Here is a 20,263-nt window from a genome sequence, read left to right on the forward strand (position 1 = left end):
ACGGTTTCTCCAAGCGCTGGTTGAAAGCATAGACATAGAACGCGTTCTATGTCTATGGTTGAAAGTGCCTCGATTTGCTACTGGTCGATGTCAGAAAGCGGTTTGCCGAGTTTAAACCAATAACAACACTCTTTCCTCTGCCTTGAACACGCCTCTACCCAGAGCAGTTGGGGCTGCTCAAAGTTGATTGGTTCTCGACCAAAAGGGGGCAGTTCCGCAGTTTTCGAGAACCAGAGTGGTTTGTCCGTTTCTTTTAGGTCTATGGTCTAGGGCAGTGGTTCTCAAACTGTGGTACGGGTACCACTAGTGGTACGCGGGCTCTCTGCTGTGGTACTCTGGGAGTCACCAAGACTCATGAGGACAAAATAATCACATCAAATGATATACAAATATATAATGAAAAATCTTTACATTTAAACTGTTTTTTATCTTTCTTGGAAAAAGAAAACAATGCAAAACAGTATGCCATGTGAAATATGTAAATTGGCCTACCCTACTGTATTTTAATGCTCGTCATAATGGTGGTACTTGGAGAGTCAATTGTTCTCTGTGGTGTGGTGGTACTTATTGTGAAAAGTTTGAGAACCACTGGTCTAGGGGAGAAGGACCACTTGCTAAATACTTCCGCATGGTACTGCAACTAGAGGGCGATCACGAGCAAGTGATGAATGAATGGGTAGCAATGGAGCTGAACCCCCCAATACCACATTTGTCTTTATATAATTTTTTCTCCTGAAATTGCATTAATGCATGCGATGCAGGATAACTTGACTTGACAATTAGCTGACCAATGCAATTTTCAATATGTGTTGTTATTCCTAAAAACCCCTTCAAAGTTTTCATGTCACGTGACACAAAAGCGAACCACTTTACGGCCATAGACCTAAAAGAAGGTTCAGCTTCACGACGGTCGTCGTAATCGGTCGCGATTTCTCGCTGACCAATCAGCATCCATGAGCTAAATGCTAGCATGTTACGCGGAAAGCGGCCCATCCTATGAAAAGCAGAAAGGACATGAGTGACTTTTTATTTCATTTCCGGTGGAAAACCTATAGGCCTACTCAGGTAGCTACTACGACAATGTACATTAAGAAATGAAGTTGTCAACTGTGAAAAAAAACTAGTTTTAGCCGCTTAGCTCCATAGACCACAATTCATTTATCACTTGCTCGGCAGCGCCCCTAGCGGAATTTCAACAGATTGCAGGAACAATCCGGTACAATGGAGTTAATAGAAAGTGGACCGGCTCTCCCTAAAGGGGCTCTGCGAGAACTCAGAAATCCTTCCCGATTAGCAGTTGACCAGACCAGAGACAAGAAAAGCCGAAGGTGTTACGTCACTGGGAGGGCGTGCCAGGCTAATGCTTAGGGGAGACCGGGTATGATTGTAACACTTTTTTTCTAGCACCTGCATGTAACTCGCTATTTTTTTTTAGCTACAATCATGTAACACTTTTTTCTTTTGTGTAGGCCTACCTCAGATTAGCCTGGCATAGCCATACGTAAGCTTCCGCTCAATTTTCATTTCCCTGTGAAACAGAGGGTGAACTGCAGCCCCTAACGGTGCCCTCTTGAGTTTCTTGGAGCATGTCCGATGAAAACCACATTGCCCAGCTCACCTTAAAACTATTTTTATTTTAGTGATAGACCCAGAAATGTCAAATGTTGGAAACACATGGTGGTCTCTTAAATGAACCCCAAGGCCCAAATCACACCAAAGATCCGCGACGACACGAAACCGTTGCAGTAGTGTGAATTAAATGTTGCACCTTGTTGTCAGCTGTTGCAAGTTGAGGCAAAGCATTCAACATACATAGTCAAATATTTGGTTTGAACCCCCCTTAATGGATAACTGTCATATCTAGTAGTCAAAGAAGAATACTCATTCAACAGAATTTGTTCACAGTAACCCCTCACCTGCCATTACTTGTTTATTTTGTGGGTAAAACCCCCCAAATCATACAATAAATCATAATGTTTATGTGTAACATTGTTGAAGAATTTGTTTTCCTGTTAAAGTCATTTCAGGCCATATCAATCCAAAATATCATGTCATCATCTTGACCACAAACAAAACAGCACAGTTGTTAAGTGCAGTCTCAAGGTGGAGTCTTGCTTTAATATTGTGAGAAATATTGCCCCAAAGTCTATCTGTTTTTGCATAGGTTATGAACACCCGACCAAAATCTCATCATCACCAATAGACAAGCTCTCAGTCTTTAGTTTATGGAGATCCGATAGTTTCCTTGAGTGGGTCTTTTCTGTTCACACAACAATTAACACCATTCACATACTGAACTTAATGCATCGCCACAAAGAACAGCTGATTCTGAAGCCAGAACTGAGTCCATTCAGGAGTCAGCGTTTGTCTTGGGAAGGTCTGTCACTGTGAAATCTAACGTTATCTAGCACAGACAAGGCAGTCACAGCAGCACAGTGTAATGAACCACACTCCAAACAGCCACGAGCCAAGGAGCACTAGAGCTGTCCACAGGCACTGACCGCAGCTTTTTAGCTGTGCAACTGAAGAGCTGCTGAGCTGTAGATATCATGGTTTAATGTCCTGAGGAGGGGAAACGAATCCTGGTTAGAAACTCTTCCTACTGCAGTAAATCCAGGTCGGGGGCCTAAAAGCCTATTGGTCCATCTGTAAAATAGTTGAATAAGACATCAAAAGCAAATATCATCACCGCACACTGGTGTAATATTACGGATTGTTTAATTATAGTGAACAACGCTGAAGAAGCTGACAGAAGACGCGTTGTTCACTCTAAATAAGCAGTCTGCAAAATTATACCAGTGTGCGGTGATCTATACTTTTGAAGTCTGATATTCCTGTGTATTAGCAGCACAACCAGTGCACAGGGATTTGTCTTATAAATAAGACGTTGTGTTGAAAGCACGCCACGACTGTTAAGACTGAATAAGACGTTTGTGGAAAGCACGCTCCACTCCGACTGTTGGACAACAGTGCAAGAAGTGTTTGTTATTTACAGAGTCCACAGTCCTGTCTGGAGGGCCACGGGGGGGCTAGGAGACGGGGAACAGCCAGTGGGTCAGCCACCCAACGCCGCTCCGCACGGGACCCCAGTACACATCCATGTTCTCGGAGAAGTCGGTGCACACAGCTGTGCTGGCGTTGCCAAGGAGACAGTAGAGCGCTGTCCCACCGATGCTTATCACCACGGTGACCAGGCACAGGAGCACAAGGATCAGGCAGGAATCCGCGCTGGAATCATCTAGGTACAAGTAACCATAACAACAGTGTGAACACAGTACGCACAGCTTCATGCATTGTTAGACAAGGTCATAAAGAACGGGAGAATAACACTAATCAGATGCATTGTACAATGCTGAAAAATAACATTAAAAATTTGGCAAGAGTCCCATATAGGCTAGTTTGAATCCATTGAATCGTTCACTAAATGGACAACAAGACTATGAAGAAATTCCGTTTGTATTTATTTCATACTAGAGTTACTCTGTCTCAAAGAAATAGCCCCTTATTTATGCTGGTCAAATTGATATAGCTTAATGCGAATTATGAGTATAATAAAAGTTCAGTGAGATGGACAATCGCAAATACCAAATGAAAACAAACACACACACAACTTAGTGTACTGTACATGGAGTAGAGGCAGGCGGCATCTTACCCTCACTGGGCTCACTGAAGCGGACTTTACGCCGGGCTGTGCGTCTGGGGGAGCTCTCGGGGGGTGCTGCCTCTCCCTCCTCTGAAACTCTCCTCTTTAGAATGGACACTAGCCCATTGGTTGGAGACATCTGGGATATGAGAGAGAAGCTGCTGTCAATATTAGCAGACGAATGACAAATAAATGATTAACAGTTTAAGTTAGTTGAAAGGTTGAAAGGAGTGAAAGGTCTCATGGTATTCTTTCATGAAGTCTCCCCAAATCTACATCGGTATACTGTAATGCTATGTTTTGACCACAAGAGGTCATCATGCGGCACACAATTGCACAACTGTACAACTCATGTTATGGGTCAGGGCTGGTCAGGGAGGAGGGAGTTTTATTTACACTGATGGAGAGCTGCTCTGCTCACCACAACAACAGTGACACTGATACACCCCAAAGATTCCAGAGGACAAAGAGGATTCTCTGTGACACTTTGGACATTTTCACAGGACTAAACCAGATCACCAAGTTATACGTAACTTAACACACACACACACACACATAAATAAAGTCAGAGATTCAGGATATCTTAGTGTCACTATGGGTTTGTCTAGGGATTTTAATAACCACAGTTGAAGAGGTGAGTCCAGACGCCATACCATAATCAACCATGCTACAAGTACTGTAAGATCCTTGGTTTACAGCAGCACCCAATAATAATCACACTGCAAACTTCTCTAGGATGTGCGATGCATCAGATTTGCTAGGCCGAGGACTAGGAAGTACACATATACAAATCAGACACACGCACACACACTCCCGCCCATATGCAAGAGGCCCACCACGCCTCGCAGCTTCCAAGGGGTGTGCCACTCCCTCGACAGTCTCTCAAAACATTACCACTGCCGGTTGCCACGACGACTCAGGGGCCAATGACATCATCGAGCCCGCACTCGCAGACGAAGCGGACGAGGAGAGCAGCCGCCCCCCCCCCCCCCCCCCCCCCTCGTGACTGATGCGGCCCCGTAATTGAAAACAAATGCGGTCGAGGCCTGGGCCCAGTAAAGCAATTACCCTGCCATTTCACTGACCGAAGAATCTCAGAGATTTTCTGCGAGCGGTCAACTCCCTCCTGCCTCCAGAAACCGCCCAGAGAGATGGGCGGACAATGGAATTACAGGAGCTCCTCAGAGACCAGCAGAAATGTGTGGGAAACAGGAGCCTTTCAGGACAGCAGGGAAAGAGAGGCAAGGTGTACAGTATCTCCTCTCACGGATCAGGTGTAAATCCCTGTAATAATGTCCTTGTTATGCTGAAGGAGTAATTCGACTGCACTCACATGGTTCCTCTGGTTCTCAGTAAAAATCTACCACAGGTCGATGACAAACTGAACAAATTGAATTAATCTGCATGATCGGTTTAAAAGTCATGGTTGAAGATAAGGCAGGCTCACGTACAGTAGCAATGCTGAATGAACTCTTGAAAGACTCGTTGGTCTACATCTACTCCTGACTGAACACAAATGTAAGTTCTTCCTCCTTTGAATTCAAAAGGGAAAGGAAACTACAGGAAATTGATCTACTGTACATGAACAAGACATGCTTTTTGCCATTTAAGATTGATTCCTATGATGACTTCCAGACACCAAAAAGCAAAGTCTCTCTGTCTGCCTAGCTCAGGTGAATCAGTGTGTAATGGTTTGTGGTGCCTTGTTATATAATCTGAAATGACGTTAAAATGCTAAATCAACAGCTGAGAGCGGTTAACTCTTCCTTAATGTATCCCTGCAAGTCTTCAATCATGGGCATCACAACCATGAGGTAATGCCTTTTACCCAACCCACATTCACGCATGCTGTGCTACTTGATGTTACTTGAGGGAGGATGTAGGAATGACCTTGTGAGGAGGTGCAAGGGAATGACCATGGGAGAAGGTGTAAAGGAATGACCATGGGAGAAGGTGTAAAGGAATGACCATGGGAGAAGGTGTAGGGGAACGACCTTGGGAGAAGGTGTAGGGGAATGACCTTGGGAGAAGGTGTAGGGGGATGACCTTGGGAGAAGGTGTAGGCAGGGGAATGACCTTGGGAAGTAAGGGAATGACTACATCTGTACCTCCTCCACCTGAATGCATTTGGCCAAGTCTTCCATAGGTCTCAGTCCTCTGCCCCTTGCCTCCCCAGCTCCCATCTGAAGCTCCTCCACTCCCTCCTCTTCGTCGTCCTCCTGCTCCTCCCAGAGGTCCTCGTCTTCGTCCTCCACCTGCTCCTCTTCTCCTTCCTCCTGCTGCTCCCTCGTTGGATGGGGGAACTCGTCTGGTGCCGCTCTCTTGTGTTGGCTCTCCAAACAGGAAACAGTCTCCTCCACGCCTCCATACCTCTCACAGGGCCCCAGGCTGTCTGTCTGGGATTGGTCAACCATGCGCTGCAGGGATGAGGGAAAAGACAGGTGGCATGTTTGACATGCACCACACAATCACAATTAGAATTCAAGTGGGGAAGCCTCAAGTAGTCTGTCTGTGGTGGACAAGCTCTTCACTGACAAGTGTGTGGATGAAATTGCAAAAAACGATTCAGTCACTTACCTTTTCCATGCAGAGAGTAGGTCTGTGAAAGACAGAAAGAAATGAATAAATCACAGACAAAAGGAGAACAAACAGCATAAATGTAAAAGTGAGACAGAGGGAGAGAGAAGCTAATGTCAGAGGATAACATACAGTACATGTACACGCACTGTCACGTTTCATGGCAGAGTCATGTGCGACTAATTACATAAGTGTGCCATAACCAACATACTTTACATAACTACCCGCTAACCTTTCTAGAAAGCGAGTGAAAAAAAAACCCCTTGTGAAACGAATGATAAATAGCTTGCTAAGCAGCGTGAGGACGGCTGAAAATAATTCAGGTATGCGCCTGCTAAAGAAGACAATCTAGGCTAGTCTAGACACGTAAGCCCCAGCACGGAGCGACAGCCGCGAGGTTCTAAAAGCATTATCTCACATTTACATACACCTATGTGCCTGCGTGAAATAAATCCGCTTAGTCGACCCAAACATGGCGGAATGTCACCCCTCCAAATAAATTAACGTATACAATCACATTATCCTGCAAAGCAAGAGGATTTAATAGCGAGTGCACTGCACATCGACAGTGCCTGAGCCCCTTTGGCGTTGGTTGTTTCATGGTCAAACAGATGAAGCTGAGGCAGAACACCATTCACATCTGAGAGCTTGCTGAAGCAACAGTTTGGGGATCAAAGGGGAGCCTTGGCAAGCTGCTGCAAAGGAGGGCGGATTAAGTGATGCCGACACACTCCTATAGCGCCTTTGTTAGTGATGCAGAACACAAGCCCTATGTTGTGCAAAACCTTCTCCCCTTGGAGCTCAAGTGCTTAATGAATGTGTTTCTTCACTGCACTGCAAAGAGTTATGATTCGTCTCTCTGCTTTTTAAGCAAATATTCAAATGAATATCTGAGAGGCACATCTGAATTAAATGAAAGTCATCAGGGATGCTGTCGGGTTGCGGGCCTTGTGTAACACGCATGTTACTTTCTGGGGAACGTGATAAACATCGCCATCGTCAGAAATCAGCTCGTGTTCTGGTGTAGGAAAATCAGCATCAGCATCGGTGGCGACCTCTCTCTGGTTACGTTTCGGCCAATGATTGATTGAGCCACATGGAACCCGATCCAGAAATCTGGTAGCGCAGCCCGAGGCAAAGGTCGTGAACGTGACCCTGAGTTACATCACCACGGCTCGGACAGGACAAAGCCTATTGTGCTTTATACAAAAGCGGACTCGACAATAGATCCTGGACTGACCTTATCCAGATGAGGCTGTGTGGTTACAAGCGATTTTGGAATGCAAGGTTGTGGGTTTGCCTTCAAAAAGCACAGATGCTGAATAATTGACTTTTTTCATTGGGCTTTTTTGAAACATACTGTATACAAAATGATAACTTATGAAATGAATTACTACATTAACAAACATAAACATGTTATTAATGGATCTCTCACTGTTTTGCAAGACATGGTGCAAGACATGAGCTTTCCGGCCCTAGCAGACAAGACTGAATGTTATGCCATCACATCACACTATCAGTCCAACAGAATGCAGAGTGCATATTCCATCATCATTTTGGATACAAACAGTTGTTGAATGATTGAATGCAAATTGCGGCCTTTAGATTTGTAAACATGGCAGACAAACACACACAGCGCCTCATTCTGTCCATGCAGTGCGTGTCTGTGTATGTGTGTGTGTGTGTGTGTGTGTGTGTGTGTGTGTGTGTGTGTGTGTGTGTGTGTGTGTGTGTGTGTGTGTGTGTGTGTGTGTGTGTGTGCGTGCGTGCGTGCGTGTGTGTGTGTGTGTGCGCGCGCGCGCACGCACGCGCATTAGTGTGTTAGCGACGCGGGAGGCTCACCGCTTGTGGGTCCTGCAGATGTGCCTGATCGAGTCCATCCGCTCCGACTCTTCGCGGGGGCAGTCAGCCAGCGGTGAGGCGTCGGCCCGAGGCGGCGTCCCGTCCGCGCTCCCTCCCGCCTTCCACCGGGACTCTGCAGCCGAGCGAGGCCGGAGAGAGGAGAGAGGAGAGAGGAGAGAGACAGAGGGCTTCAGAGAAGCGCCATGCTTGTGAACGCTCACACATGCACACAGAGAGACTCACAGCGTGTTGGTGTTGTCCGCTAAACTAAACGTGATATGCAGAATTCTGTTGGTGCATCTGTAATGATGCATTGAAAAGCCACAGTACAGTGCAGTTCATACCGGTGTGTATGAAAAAGAGAGAATAAACATGCATGCACTCAAACAAACATGCACTCAGGTACACACCACAGGAAGAGACACACACACACACACACACACACACACACACACACACACACACACCATGCACCATGACACACATAAAACAGGCACACCCATGCACATCCACATGGATACACACACACACACACACACACACACACACACACACACACACACACACACACACACACACACACAATTACTCCCTTGACAGACTTCCAAAAAACATGAGGTTCCTCTTCCAGCAGCTCAAATCCCTGGCAGTTGTATTATGCAAGAGCCAGGGACATGAGAACAGCACATTCCATCTACTCTGCCAGAGGAGGAGGAAGCCACACTCCATGACTTAATAGACAGGGGAGACAGGGGATTCGTGTCAGAGGCCTCATGTCAGGTCGGGGGTGTGTGTGTGTGTGTGTGTGTGCTGGTGGGGGGGGGGGGGCAGTAGCTGGGCTGAGGTAGACTGGGATCTCCAGGTCTAGATGATACAATGCGTTGCCAGGAGTCTGTGTCTAAATCTGTTCCATACAGTGCTGCCTGCAACTCTCAGGCAGATGGGTGGTGAGTTGTGAAGTGCGGTGCTGTCTACTGTTTGGTGTTCTCGTGTTCTGATGCATGACCAAATAGCACAAATGAACAGGAATATAATTTAAGTGGCTTGGTCAATGCTTGGTGGGAAACGCCAAAACACAAGCACTGACTTGCTATCGGAATAGAAACGCTCCAACCTCTTGCTTGTTATCTGAATGGAAACGCAACATCCAACATCTGGACTTGGGAGGAGAGTACAGGAGAGAGGTGCTCAGGATTTATTAGATTGGGGGATGAGCATAACACATACACAAGGGACTCACTGTTTGGGGGTTGGGGCATTAGGGAGAGAGAGACAACATGTGATGGGAAGAGAGAGAGAGAGAAAGAGAGAGAGAGAGAGAGAGAGAGAGAGAGAGAGAGAGAGAGAGAGAGATGGGGCTCCTACCCCATTGTTCCTGCAGGGCAGCCAGGTTGGACAGCAGCCTCTGGTGGTACAGCTGCTCAAGCTGTAGGAAGTGGACAGCCCAGCGATCTGATGAGGGGAAGTGGTTAAGGCCAGAAACAACACAATCACCTCCAAACTTCCCAAACATCATGGAACATGACCATAGACCCCATTACTGAATATAAATCCAGTCTCTGTTGCTGATGAATCTGGGTCTTAAGTGCTAAGAACTTCTTAGGAGCGTTCTTAGAACGTTGTTAGAGCGCTCCTAAGAAGTTCTTCGCACTGAAGAGCTTCTTAACGAATCTGGAAAACCCGGCCCTGTCCTGTTAATAGATAGGACATACAAATCTGATGTTTAATGAGTTGATCGAGAAGGTACATCCAAAAAAAGTATAAAAGTGAAAATATCTATTGCAGATTTCCACTCACATAAACCACAGAATATTAATCTGATGTTTAATGAGTTGATCAAGACGGTACATCCAAAAAAGTATAAAACTGAACATATCTGTTGCAGATCTCCTACATAAACCACAGAATACTAACCTGAATAAAAAAAAGTGAATTTCTGACTGAACAGCTTCCAAAGGCCACATTAATACAAAACTACTGTCATTCAGCGCTGAGATACAGACAGACAGACAGAGAACATGGTAGGGAATTCCACCTGAATAGTTATGGTGATCTCTTCCCTTCCCTTCCCCTCCCATCCCCACTCTCCCCAACCACAGTACTGACCCGGCGAGTGGAAACAGGCCCGCCCTGCCACCACTCTGCTTCCTACTTTCCACAGGCCCTGGCCGGTTGGCATGGCAACGGTCAAAACAGGTGACTGGTTCTGACACACGGCTCAGTCGAGGGGGCAAAGTCTGGAGGAAACGTGTCCCAAGGAGTGGATAGATCGAACCCACCCACATTTTGGCACCAACGATCAAGATAAATAATTATTGCCAGGGACAAAGGCCTTGCCTGACACACTTCTCCAAGACAACAGCTGATTCAGGAACACAACAGAGACTTGTGCTGTCTGGCCAAAGGCTAATTCTTATTCTGCTATTTCCTTAAACTGATATGGAGCCTCTTGTGTACAGAGCCCAAACTGAAGGCTGTTAAACCAAGAAATGACAAAACCTAAACAGATGTCACCCTGGGAGATCTGGTTTCCCCTTCCTGAGTTTTATACCATAACACTGTCTGGTTTGTCACTCATTTATGAACTACCTTCTTATATATATTTTAGTCATAAATATATGCCGTACAGATGCTGAACTGAAGAGCTAGCTGCATATTATCTTCTTTGTCTGTGCCTCGTCTTTGTCTTTGTCTGCGTTTCTTTTTTCTAGACTAGCATGCGTAGTCATTTACTGACGTAGCACAAATGTGATGGTGGTCTGGTCTCTGTGTCCACTTTCCTTTGTGTCTCTCCGGCCTCCTCTGAGTACTTCCTCTTCAGATCTAGCGGGGGGATAATGGACAACACCAGTGGCATCTGTCCAAACCCCCCTGTGCTCGTTCGATGGCTATCAGACTGGACGGCTGCCAGTGCAAAATAGCATCTCTCTCTCTGATGATGGACAAGACAACCTTGTGTTTCTTGGACCCTTGGGAAGTTTAACGATTCCACGGCGGGAACAAAAAAAGGATACAGTCTTCGTCCAGGAAATACGCCTCTGCTATCTGTAACACAGGGAAAGCAGTGGTCAGTAAAACATCCGTTAGAAACTCCCAGTTTGGCTGACTTTGGCCTTGAGTGGTCAGATAAACATCAGGACCTGTTTGCCTTTCACATGGTCAAACATAAGCATAATAGGAACTGGACCATTTGATCTGAATAAAATTCCCGTCTTTTAGGGAAGGTTCTCAGACCAATATCCAGCTTATTTTCAGGGAATCTGTTGACCATTTGGCCTGTCTTGAATGAGAATAAGAACTACAAGAATAAAAAAAAAACTCCAATTCTGTTGGAGGAGAGACGCCCCATTGATGGGCTAAACAACATTTGGTTCGACTAAATATAAATTTTAGCGATTACATCCCGTATTTATAATCACTGATAAACACAATGTGCGCCTATCTGTGTCTGAATGTGACCAGCAGATCACATGATCTGGTAAATCAGAACAGACGGCGGCAGGTTGGAGTTAACCTACAGCTGGTTAGAGCCGCATGGTGAGCTCAGTGCCCATTGCTCCACTTGGCCATGCATAATGTTGTGCTTTGGAGTTTCCATAACACAGCCTCTCTTTATGAGAGATATCGCTGTAATCAAGGTTTGTGTTATACAACAGCTCATTTCGTCCCAAACCAACTGTCAGTAATCAACATGTCAACAATCAGTGTAACCCAGCCCCAAATGGAAGCGCTCTAAGCTTGCAACACAGGCCATTTTTGTATAATGTCCAGGGAATTACAAGTGCTGATAGTAATGGTGTACCTCTCCAGAACCTCTGTGAAATAACAACACGAAAAAACTCCCTTTCCCCCAAACTCCGTGAACTTTTGACTTTGACATTCTCGGTGCCACACGGTACCATGTAACACAGCACTAAGCAACACAAGCCATCAATCTTGTGAACAAAGCAGGGAGATAGCCCAGGCCCAGGGCATGCGGAGTGGCACCAGGGGAGAAGAGGGCAGCGCACATTCACTCTGCACTACTTGCTCGGTGCGGAGCACACTGTGCCGACGCATGCGTTTCTGCATCACCACATTGAGTTGAGTCTGAGCAATGTGGCCCCGAGGCTCGTCGAGGTCATCGACAACAGCTCGGCATGGCTGTGACAGTGCGACTGTGTTTGCATTTCAGTGTCTGTCGGCCAGGTCATGGCAGAGTTGTCCATATCCATCACTGAGGTCTGATGTGTTTGCTTAGGTTGTGGTATTGAAGAGCAGGGCTCACGTGCTGTACACTGGAATGTCTTGATCTCACAACTACGACAAAAATAAACAAGCGAGTTTGCAGTTCTCTGTGCTCGGTATGTTTATGCCCCACTACTCGGCTAAAAATATGAAAAATGATCCTCAGTTAGACATTCCTGTCAGTAAGATGCCCATTTATATTTGGGAACACTCCAGTAATGACTGTAGATGATTTCTGTCCTTTCTTGGGAACGTTCCCTGGTCTGGATGCTCTACACTTCAAGACACCCAAAGATGGTAAGAAGGCTAAATTAATGTCACAACCAACTGCTAATGTGGCCAAATTCAACAAAACAGGGAGAGAGAAAGAGAGGAAGGGAGAGAGAGAAAACCAGAGAGAGAGGGAGAGAGAGAGAGTTGTTAGTTGTTTAAGAGTTTTTGAAAAATAAAGCACCGTCATGATCCTAATTGATTATAACAGCCACATGGCGTGAAAAACAATGCCAGATTCTCCAAAACCCACAATTTTGGTCCCTGCAGCTTCCTTTGGAATGGAATGAAAACATTCACAGCCCACAGTACAAATCAAAGAAATGAGCACAACAGAACACAACAAAACACAAAACAGCATAAATACCACAGCATGCAAAACAACATGTCATCAAAAACCTTACCATGTGCACAATGGGCAGGACTACAGTAGTAACTATGGGGACAGATTTTTATATTGAAATAAAAATCAGCGTCTCACAGGCTTTGTTTTCCTGATATGTTGAGTATGAACTCATGAACTTCAATTTGTACAATGAGTTCCATAACCTTTCCATTCAAAACCTGTTTAGCAAGTGAAAAAAAAAAAACTCCACATAGGACATCGATATCAATTGAAGTATTTAAAAAAACCTCAACATGCTGTGTTTACGCCACCTGACTGAACAATCTCAGCAAAACAAAGGAAGACAATTCCTAAGAATGCCCCATGCTATTCTTGCATTGTGAGCGTGAGAGAGTGTGTGCGCGTGAGTGTGTGTGAGTGTGAGAGTGTGTATGAGTGTGAGAGTGTGTGTGAGTGTGAGAGTGTGTGTGAGTGTTTTTGAGCGTTTTTGAGCATGAGAGAGTGTGTGAGTGAGAGAGAGTGTGTGAATGTGTGTTAGAGTGTGTGTGAGAGTGTGTGTGTAAGACAGAGATGGAGAAACAGAGCTGCACTCACCTGGTGAAGAGACTGGGGCAGCAGTGTGTGATCCCTGTGTTCCCCCAGAGACCTCAGGGAAGCGAGCAGAGCAGGGCTTGGCCCTGGGGGTCTACAGGTGGAGGAGGAGGAGGAGGAGGAGGAGGAGGGGCCAGGACCTGCAAAACATCCAACCAGTCAAGCAGATTATTCAAGCAGTCAAGCAGATTATCCAAGCAGCCAGGCAGAGGTAATAGGCATAGCCTAACAGGTAGCTTAGTAGCTAGCCTAGACTCTTAAGGGGAAAAGACTGCAGTTCAGAACCTTTGAAGGTTCTTCTACTTGTCCTATTAAGATCTTATGGTGAACCATCTACCAAAGATTTTATCTACAATATCTTATGGTGTTTTCTGATGACATCCAATGGTATTACTGACATGGATGCAGGCAAGATGGTTTAATATATGAAGGAACTCTCCAATAAGGTTCTGGAATGTACAGGCTCCAAGTGCACTGTTTCCTTTCCTCATTCTATGTCAGCCCCCAAAACTAGGTTCTCTGTTTTCAGTTTCTGCATAGATTAGAATGTGAAGTATGCTGATTATGTCCATATTGTAGCAACAGTCTTTCTGCTGCCTGCCTGTTTTATATTATACCGGTATACACACACACACACACACACACACACACACACACACACACACACACACACACACACACACACACACACATACACACACACACTCACACACACACACACACACACACCACACACACAAGATAATTGGCTTCTTTATGTATATACCTCTAGCTGGAATCAGTTAAAGTTGGCTTTCCCATCTTCAAAGAAAAGCCTTATACCCAACATTAGCTGCCCTTTCACTCTGTGCTCCTTCCATAAACCCCTCTACACGTGGCACAAATCACCCACCTGAGTGAGTCTTTCACACACAACTAAACGTCAACCTTGGGTTATAATTGTTTAAATGGACCATTATAACTCGCTATAGTCTCACTAGCACAAAGGTATGAGTGTTAAAAATAAGCAAATAAAGACAAATACCATAAGTATCACGGTGAGGTGAGACTCCTGTAGCGTCGGCCATTATATTTGCAGACTGCGGAGAGCCTCTGCTCTGGCTGTAGTTGCTTGTGGTTGACTGATGGTCTCTGCAGGTTGACTCCCAGTGTTGCTTCTGTTGCTCGGTCACATGATTCTGGTTCTCATCGGAACCTGACAAGGCTGGAGTTGCCATAGCGTCCACGGATTTGGGTGCACGCGTCTCGTCCCCATCCCGAGGCCTCATGACATCATCACTGGGGTCACTCATGAGGGAGTAGTCAGCATTGAGATGAGGCCACACACACCCGCCTGCTCAGAGATGGACACACACCCCTGCTCAGAGAAGAAAACACACTCAGTTACAGTATGTTTGTTTGTGTTTGTTTATATTTAAATCTATTAAAAGATGCTTTTGAGCAAACAAACATTAAATATATTTTAACCAAGGATCAAATGAAACATGCCAGAGAAGTATCCCTGCCCTCAGTATTCAAAAATTCTACGCAGGGTTTCGTTTTTGTTTGGGGGACAGTTTGCCCCTGCTTTGTTTGTTTACAGTTTTCTGAGCCTGGACTGTATATAGTGACCGTTTCTTTTTTGTTTCTTTTTACAGTCTACTCACGGAATGAACGGCTGTTTGCTGAATGTGATAACAAATGTTATGGGCTTGAAACTGCGTAAAAGTCCCTGAGTGCACCTTGAACAGAATCAAAACAGTAGAAAACTCTCTGTTCTACATGGAAACTATCATCCCATTTTATCAAAATATTTGTGCGACATGTGATCATTTGTATTTGAAAGAGATCATTTGTATGGCATGCACCTGACCTTTTACTTCTAAACCTGGAAGAGGAAGGGTGTGATTATCCGATGGTCTTATCTTTTCCCGGTGAGCGCACCTGTCTAAAAAGAACCTCACCTAAAGCCCTGGGGGTCCGCTTTACGACCCAGAACCATCCTGTCAAACTCTTGCCTTGTCAAGGCTCAGGGAGACATTTCAAGTAGGGGTGGCACGGTTTTTGAAAAATGCTCCGAACCGTGCGGTTCGCATGTCACGGTTCGGAGTGTGTGTTCGTCGTACGGTCCTACGGTTCAGGCTAGTTATGGCATGCGCAATTGATTCCCATATGTGACGACGTGTTTCCCTTACGTGCGAGAGTAGGAGTATGGCGTTTTGAGTGCTGCGCGCAAGGTTTTAGAAATGGCAAGTGCAAGAGATCATCCCTAGCGTGGTCAAACTGATGCACCTGACCCTGCTCGGGTGGAAGCATGTTCTTCCGCAACTGTAGACTATGCGTGCAACTTCACCAAACAGTAGAAGTAGACTCATTCTCCTTGCGCGTTCAATGGACACCCGCCCTCGACATGCACAGTAATCCAAATAGAACATTCACAATCGTGAACGCAATGTTATGTTGCTAAAATAACGACTAGTCTTCACTTCATGGATGCAGCAACGCACTTGTTTATTTTCTCCAAAACCTCACACAATTAGCGCGCACCTACGGTGGCCTTACAGTGTCAAAAGTGCAACGTAAAACAGGCATCCAAAGTAATAGAATTAGAACTGTAAAAGTATGTATGTATACTGTATTACATGAACACAACACGCAATGACGCACAGAAGACGATTAGCTAAATTACTGTTAAAAACGGATAGCATCATTAGAAGGCTATTGCATTCAAGTTGACTGACCATCTCAATACCAATGTTTTCAACTCCAAAGCTTAAAAGGGCCTGTCCCAAGGAGAAAAAGTATTAGCTTACCTTGAAACGGGGAAACTGAACAGTCCAACCAGTAGGTTATGATGAGCTTAGCCTGCTACTTTGTTTACAATATTGTGAGGCTTCAGCCAGACAGCTGAATTTAAGAGGTGGAGTTATAATGAATAGTAGGCTATATAATCTGCATAAAGTTTGCTGTTATGAATATCAGACATGTCAGTATATAGAATGTATAAATAATTACATAATGTGTGTGTGTTTCAAATAAAGACAAGCTTTACATCTTGTTAAAAAATCATTCACACTATATGAAAGGAGAGCGATGAAAAGGCGATGCAATGAAAAATATGGGTGGACGACCTACATTTTGTGCTGGTGCACCATCCCTGCCAAATAAATTAAAAGATTGTTGAAATCATCAATGTCTTCCCTCTTGCTTTATCAAAATCTCAACTGAAGCTTAAAGTTTCCTGAGACAATAATGTGCTTTATGTGAAGTCAAATTCAGTTTGTGCATTATTACATGATAACTATTCTCTAAATACTCTAGCCTAATTGTGGATGATTAAGCTATATGCTGAAATATGTTTCTGGAGTGTTAAAGAGTAAAAGAAAAAATAACAACAAGAACCGTACCGAACCGAAAACCGTGACCCTAAACCGTGATACGAACCGAACCGTGGATTTTGTGAACCGTGCCACCCCTAATTTCAAGGAAAGGTGCGCACACAGCCGCACACTCACACACTCACACACACACACACACACACACACACGCACACACACACACACACACACACACACACACACACACACGGTAGCCTACAAGTGCAAAATGACAGGCGTGTGCGTAAACAAGGGCCTGCCTGTAATGGCCGGCCTGCATTATTCACAGAGGGACTCTTGTCTTTCACTTAGCCGAAGTGCTCCAGGGAGCGAGTCCCACTGTCAGAGGGGTAACGCGAGACGACCGAAGAGAGGAGAGGACACCCAAGGGACCGCCACATCGCGGGAGTTCAATTTGAAGATTGGAGTTATGGCCGGTCCAGTAATGTGTGTGTGGGGGGGGACACATGGACCCACACACACACACAAGCACACACAAGCACACACACAAGCACACACACACACACACACACACACACACACACACACACACACACTGACTCAGCTGTACAGGTGGCTTGATACTGTAGGTGGGCATATAACACGTGGAGAACAGGTGGTGAAAGGGGGGGGGGGGGGGGGGTGTTCAGAACAGGAGGGTATTCCTGCCATGCAAGCCAGAGACACAAAGCAAGAGGCAGCATTTACCCTCTGGTCTCACTGCTCAATGTGCATGGTTCCATGACAACGGCAAAGACAGAAGTACCCAGTTGGAGAAAATGGTGAAAAGGGTCAGCATCGTACACCAAAGTGTAATACCAGGTGATGTGCCAATGACAGAGACAGTATTCTCCATTATTGTACAAAAATGAGTTTAAATCAATTATTTTTAAGGTTTACCAAAACTGCATAGTGTTTCTTTAAACATGCTCCCGGGGCTTTCAGGTGAGGCTCTTTTTTTTTTACGGGTGTTCTCGGCATATAAAAACAGAAAATAACAAGGTGCACTCCAACTGCTGGTTTGTCTGGAAAAAGGTCAGATGCAAGACATGTACTCTCACTCTGAACACAGACCCCTCCCCCCTCCCATAACAACATGTGAGTCTGAACAGAGAGAGATCTCTCACAGGCCATCTGATCTGAGCCTATGGTATGAAATGTGTTCTAAATCTAAAAGGAATTGAGGCTAATGGTTCTTGGTTTCATCTGGACGCTGTGTGAACTTCAGAGAGATGCTGCCTTGTGGAATCTTTCACGGAAATGTTTCAAGTTTAGCCATGGCGTAGTCTAACTCGAATTCTAATCAGAATTTCCCGGACTCAAATTTTGTGGGCTGGGTAAATTCAGGCTGGGTTCCAGGCTAGTTAATAGTCACTGTGGAAAACTATCTCTTGCTTATTCATGCTTATATTGACCAATGCACCAACATGTAATTAACAATGCAATTAGCAGCCCAACTATTGACTCCACAAGATAAATTATAATTTATCTGTGCTGTGTGGTTGTTTCTCATTATCCATTTAAAAACCCAACGAGTAGGCTACACACACACACACACACACATATAAAGTTATTCATAGATCTAATAACACAAGCATTATGCATGGGGCAAGAAATGGCATGTTGAGAGACCTGCCTGCAAGAAGCTATCATAGACCAGTTTGTCTGCTTTACAGAAATCAAGAAGGTAATGGCAGTTGGGTAGCTCTGCTCGCTAAGTAGTTTTCATGTAAATAAATAATAATAATAATAATAAAACGTATTTGCTAACGAAATGTAAGTGTACTTTGTTCAAAGCAAGAGAGAGGATCTTTTAAAAATACATAACCCACTTTTGATGTTGTGTGGGCATTTTCTGGTGATTAGAAACACTAAATGAGTTAAACACTTCATGAATTAATAGGTACACTTATGCTAAGACCAAAGCTGTTAGACTAAAGGTTAAATCCTGGCTGCATTAGATAACCAGTGGATGTGTTATTGACATGTCGTTGAGAACTAATGGGTAGGGTTAGACAAACATCTTACAGATAATGCATAACAAAAAGAGAGATTGTCATATTTAAAGCATATCATAAATGAAAACATTTCAGTGACAGTTTTCACCCCATAATGGGTTCACGCCACGGAGTGGCAGTCATTTCAGAACCATTCCGCTGTCCAAACTTTAGACACTGTCACAACATCATTACATTTATAAGTACAGGACCTTTTCTAATGGCACATTTGCCAACAGAATAAAATTCCTGGATTACATTTTGCAGAGCACAGTGGGGCATGTGTTATGCATCATTATATATGTAGCCTAATGCATCTAGGCCTAGTCTGTCCAGTGAGTATTCCCCAAGGGAATGAAAAGCTCTCATGTAGAAACTGTGTCCCACTTACAGCCCTTGAGAAATGAAAATATGGATTAAAAGGGGGAAAAAAAAGGTTATCCATAAATAGGTTACAACTGAAAACCCAGTTCTGGAGTTTGTTTAAAATTAATATGCTACAGTGTATATTTAGGTTAATAGTCACACATATTACCTATATGCAGCCTCAGTAATCAAAGCAATAATGATTACTGGAGCAAAAACGGCGCCTCACATAGTTTTGAGATCAAGTAGGCTACACTGTCACTGAGAAAGTCCTTTTTAATACTACCACTGAGCCTACGATCGACTAACTTTGTAAGTAGTGGCAAAGTTTTTTAAAACAACCCAAACACGCCTCCAAAACAGGTTAAATACATCAACACTAAACCATAACTTTTCCCATAAACAATAGCTTTGATGTGAATAGCCTACTTACAGCGCAGATAGGCTACCGGCGCTCGTTCTTGTCGTTCAGGAGCGAGTGATGATTCACAGGTTGAAGAGAATTCTCTTTGGTCTGTGTACTGAACTGAGAAGCGGAGTAGCCTATACTGCGGTCAGTTTGAGTTACTGCTGAAAACCGATCCTAAGTCATTCCCAGGCGAGTGTTTCTTCAGCTCGAGTTGCTACTACCTTCAACATGGGTTTTCCAACTGTTGCATTTGTTTTTAGCGCCATCTGCTGTATCAGACCTCCGGAGTCATTTTTTCAAATATTGGACCGCTTAACATTAATTCATATCGCTTTCTGGTTTGGGTGTACCAAAGCCTTCTCGTCAAATACATGTGCGTAGGCTATGTTGCATGTAATATGAATGTGTGTGTGTGTGTGTGTGTGTGTGTGTGTGTGTGTGTGTGTGTGTGTGTGTGTGTGTGTGTGTGTGTGTGTGTGTAGGTGTGTACAAGGTGCCTGTGTACTGTGCTCCTTCCAAATATCTTTTAAGAAAGGAGTTGATGGTGACATTACTGTTACAATCACAAATCACACTGTAAATGATTTAGGAGAAAAGTTATTTATTATCATTGGATGCATATACAGCATGGGCTACACA

At 44.6% G+C, this 20,263-nt stretch overlaps 1 protein-coding gene across 1 annotated transcript; it reads right to left on the reverse strand.

Annotated features, from left to right (window-relative positions):
- Window positions 1-1,921: 1,921 nt before the first annotated feature.
- Window positions 1,922-19,767, reverse strand: cnstb (consortin, connexin sorting protein b). Its single transcript, XM_062550674.1, has 10 exons — window positions 19,649-19,767; window positions 14,521-14,853; window positions 13,500-13,636; window positions 11,077-11,107; window positions 9,428-9,514; window positions 8,063-8,195; window positions 6,221-6,242; window positions 5,752-6,060; window positions 3,653-3,782; window positions 1,922-3,238 (listed from the first exon to the last, which is right to left on the reverse strand). Exons 2-10 carry the CDS (start codon window positions 14,786-14,788, stop codon window positions 3,030-3,032), a joined length of 1,326 nt encoding a protein of 441 aa, XP_062406658.1. The 5' UTR covers window positions 14,789-14,853; window positions 19,649-19,767; the 3' UTR covers window positions 1,922-3,029.
- Between the last annotated feature and the right edge of the window lie 496 nt (window positions 19,768-20,263).

Source organism: Sardina pilchardus, chromosome 12 (genome assembly GCF_963854185.1).
Source record: "Sardina pilchardus chromosome 12, fSarPil1.1, whole genome shotgun sequence".
In the NCBI taxonomy this organism is placed as follows: domain Eukaryota; kingdom Metazoa; phylum Chordata; class Actinopteri; order Clupeiformes; family Clupeidae; genus Sardina; species Sardina pilchardus.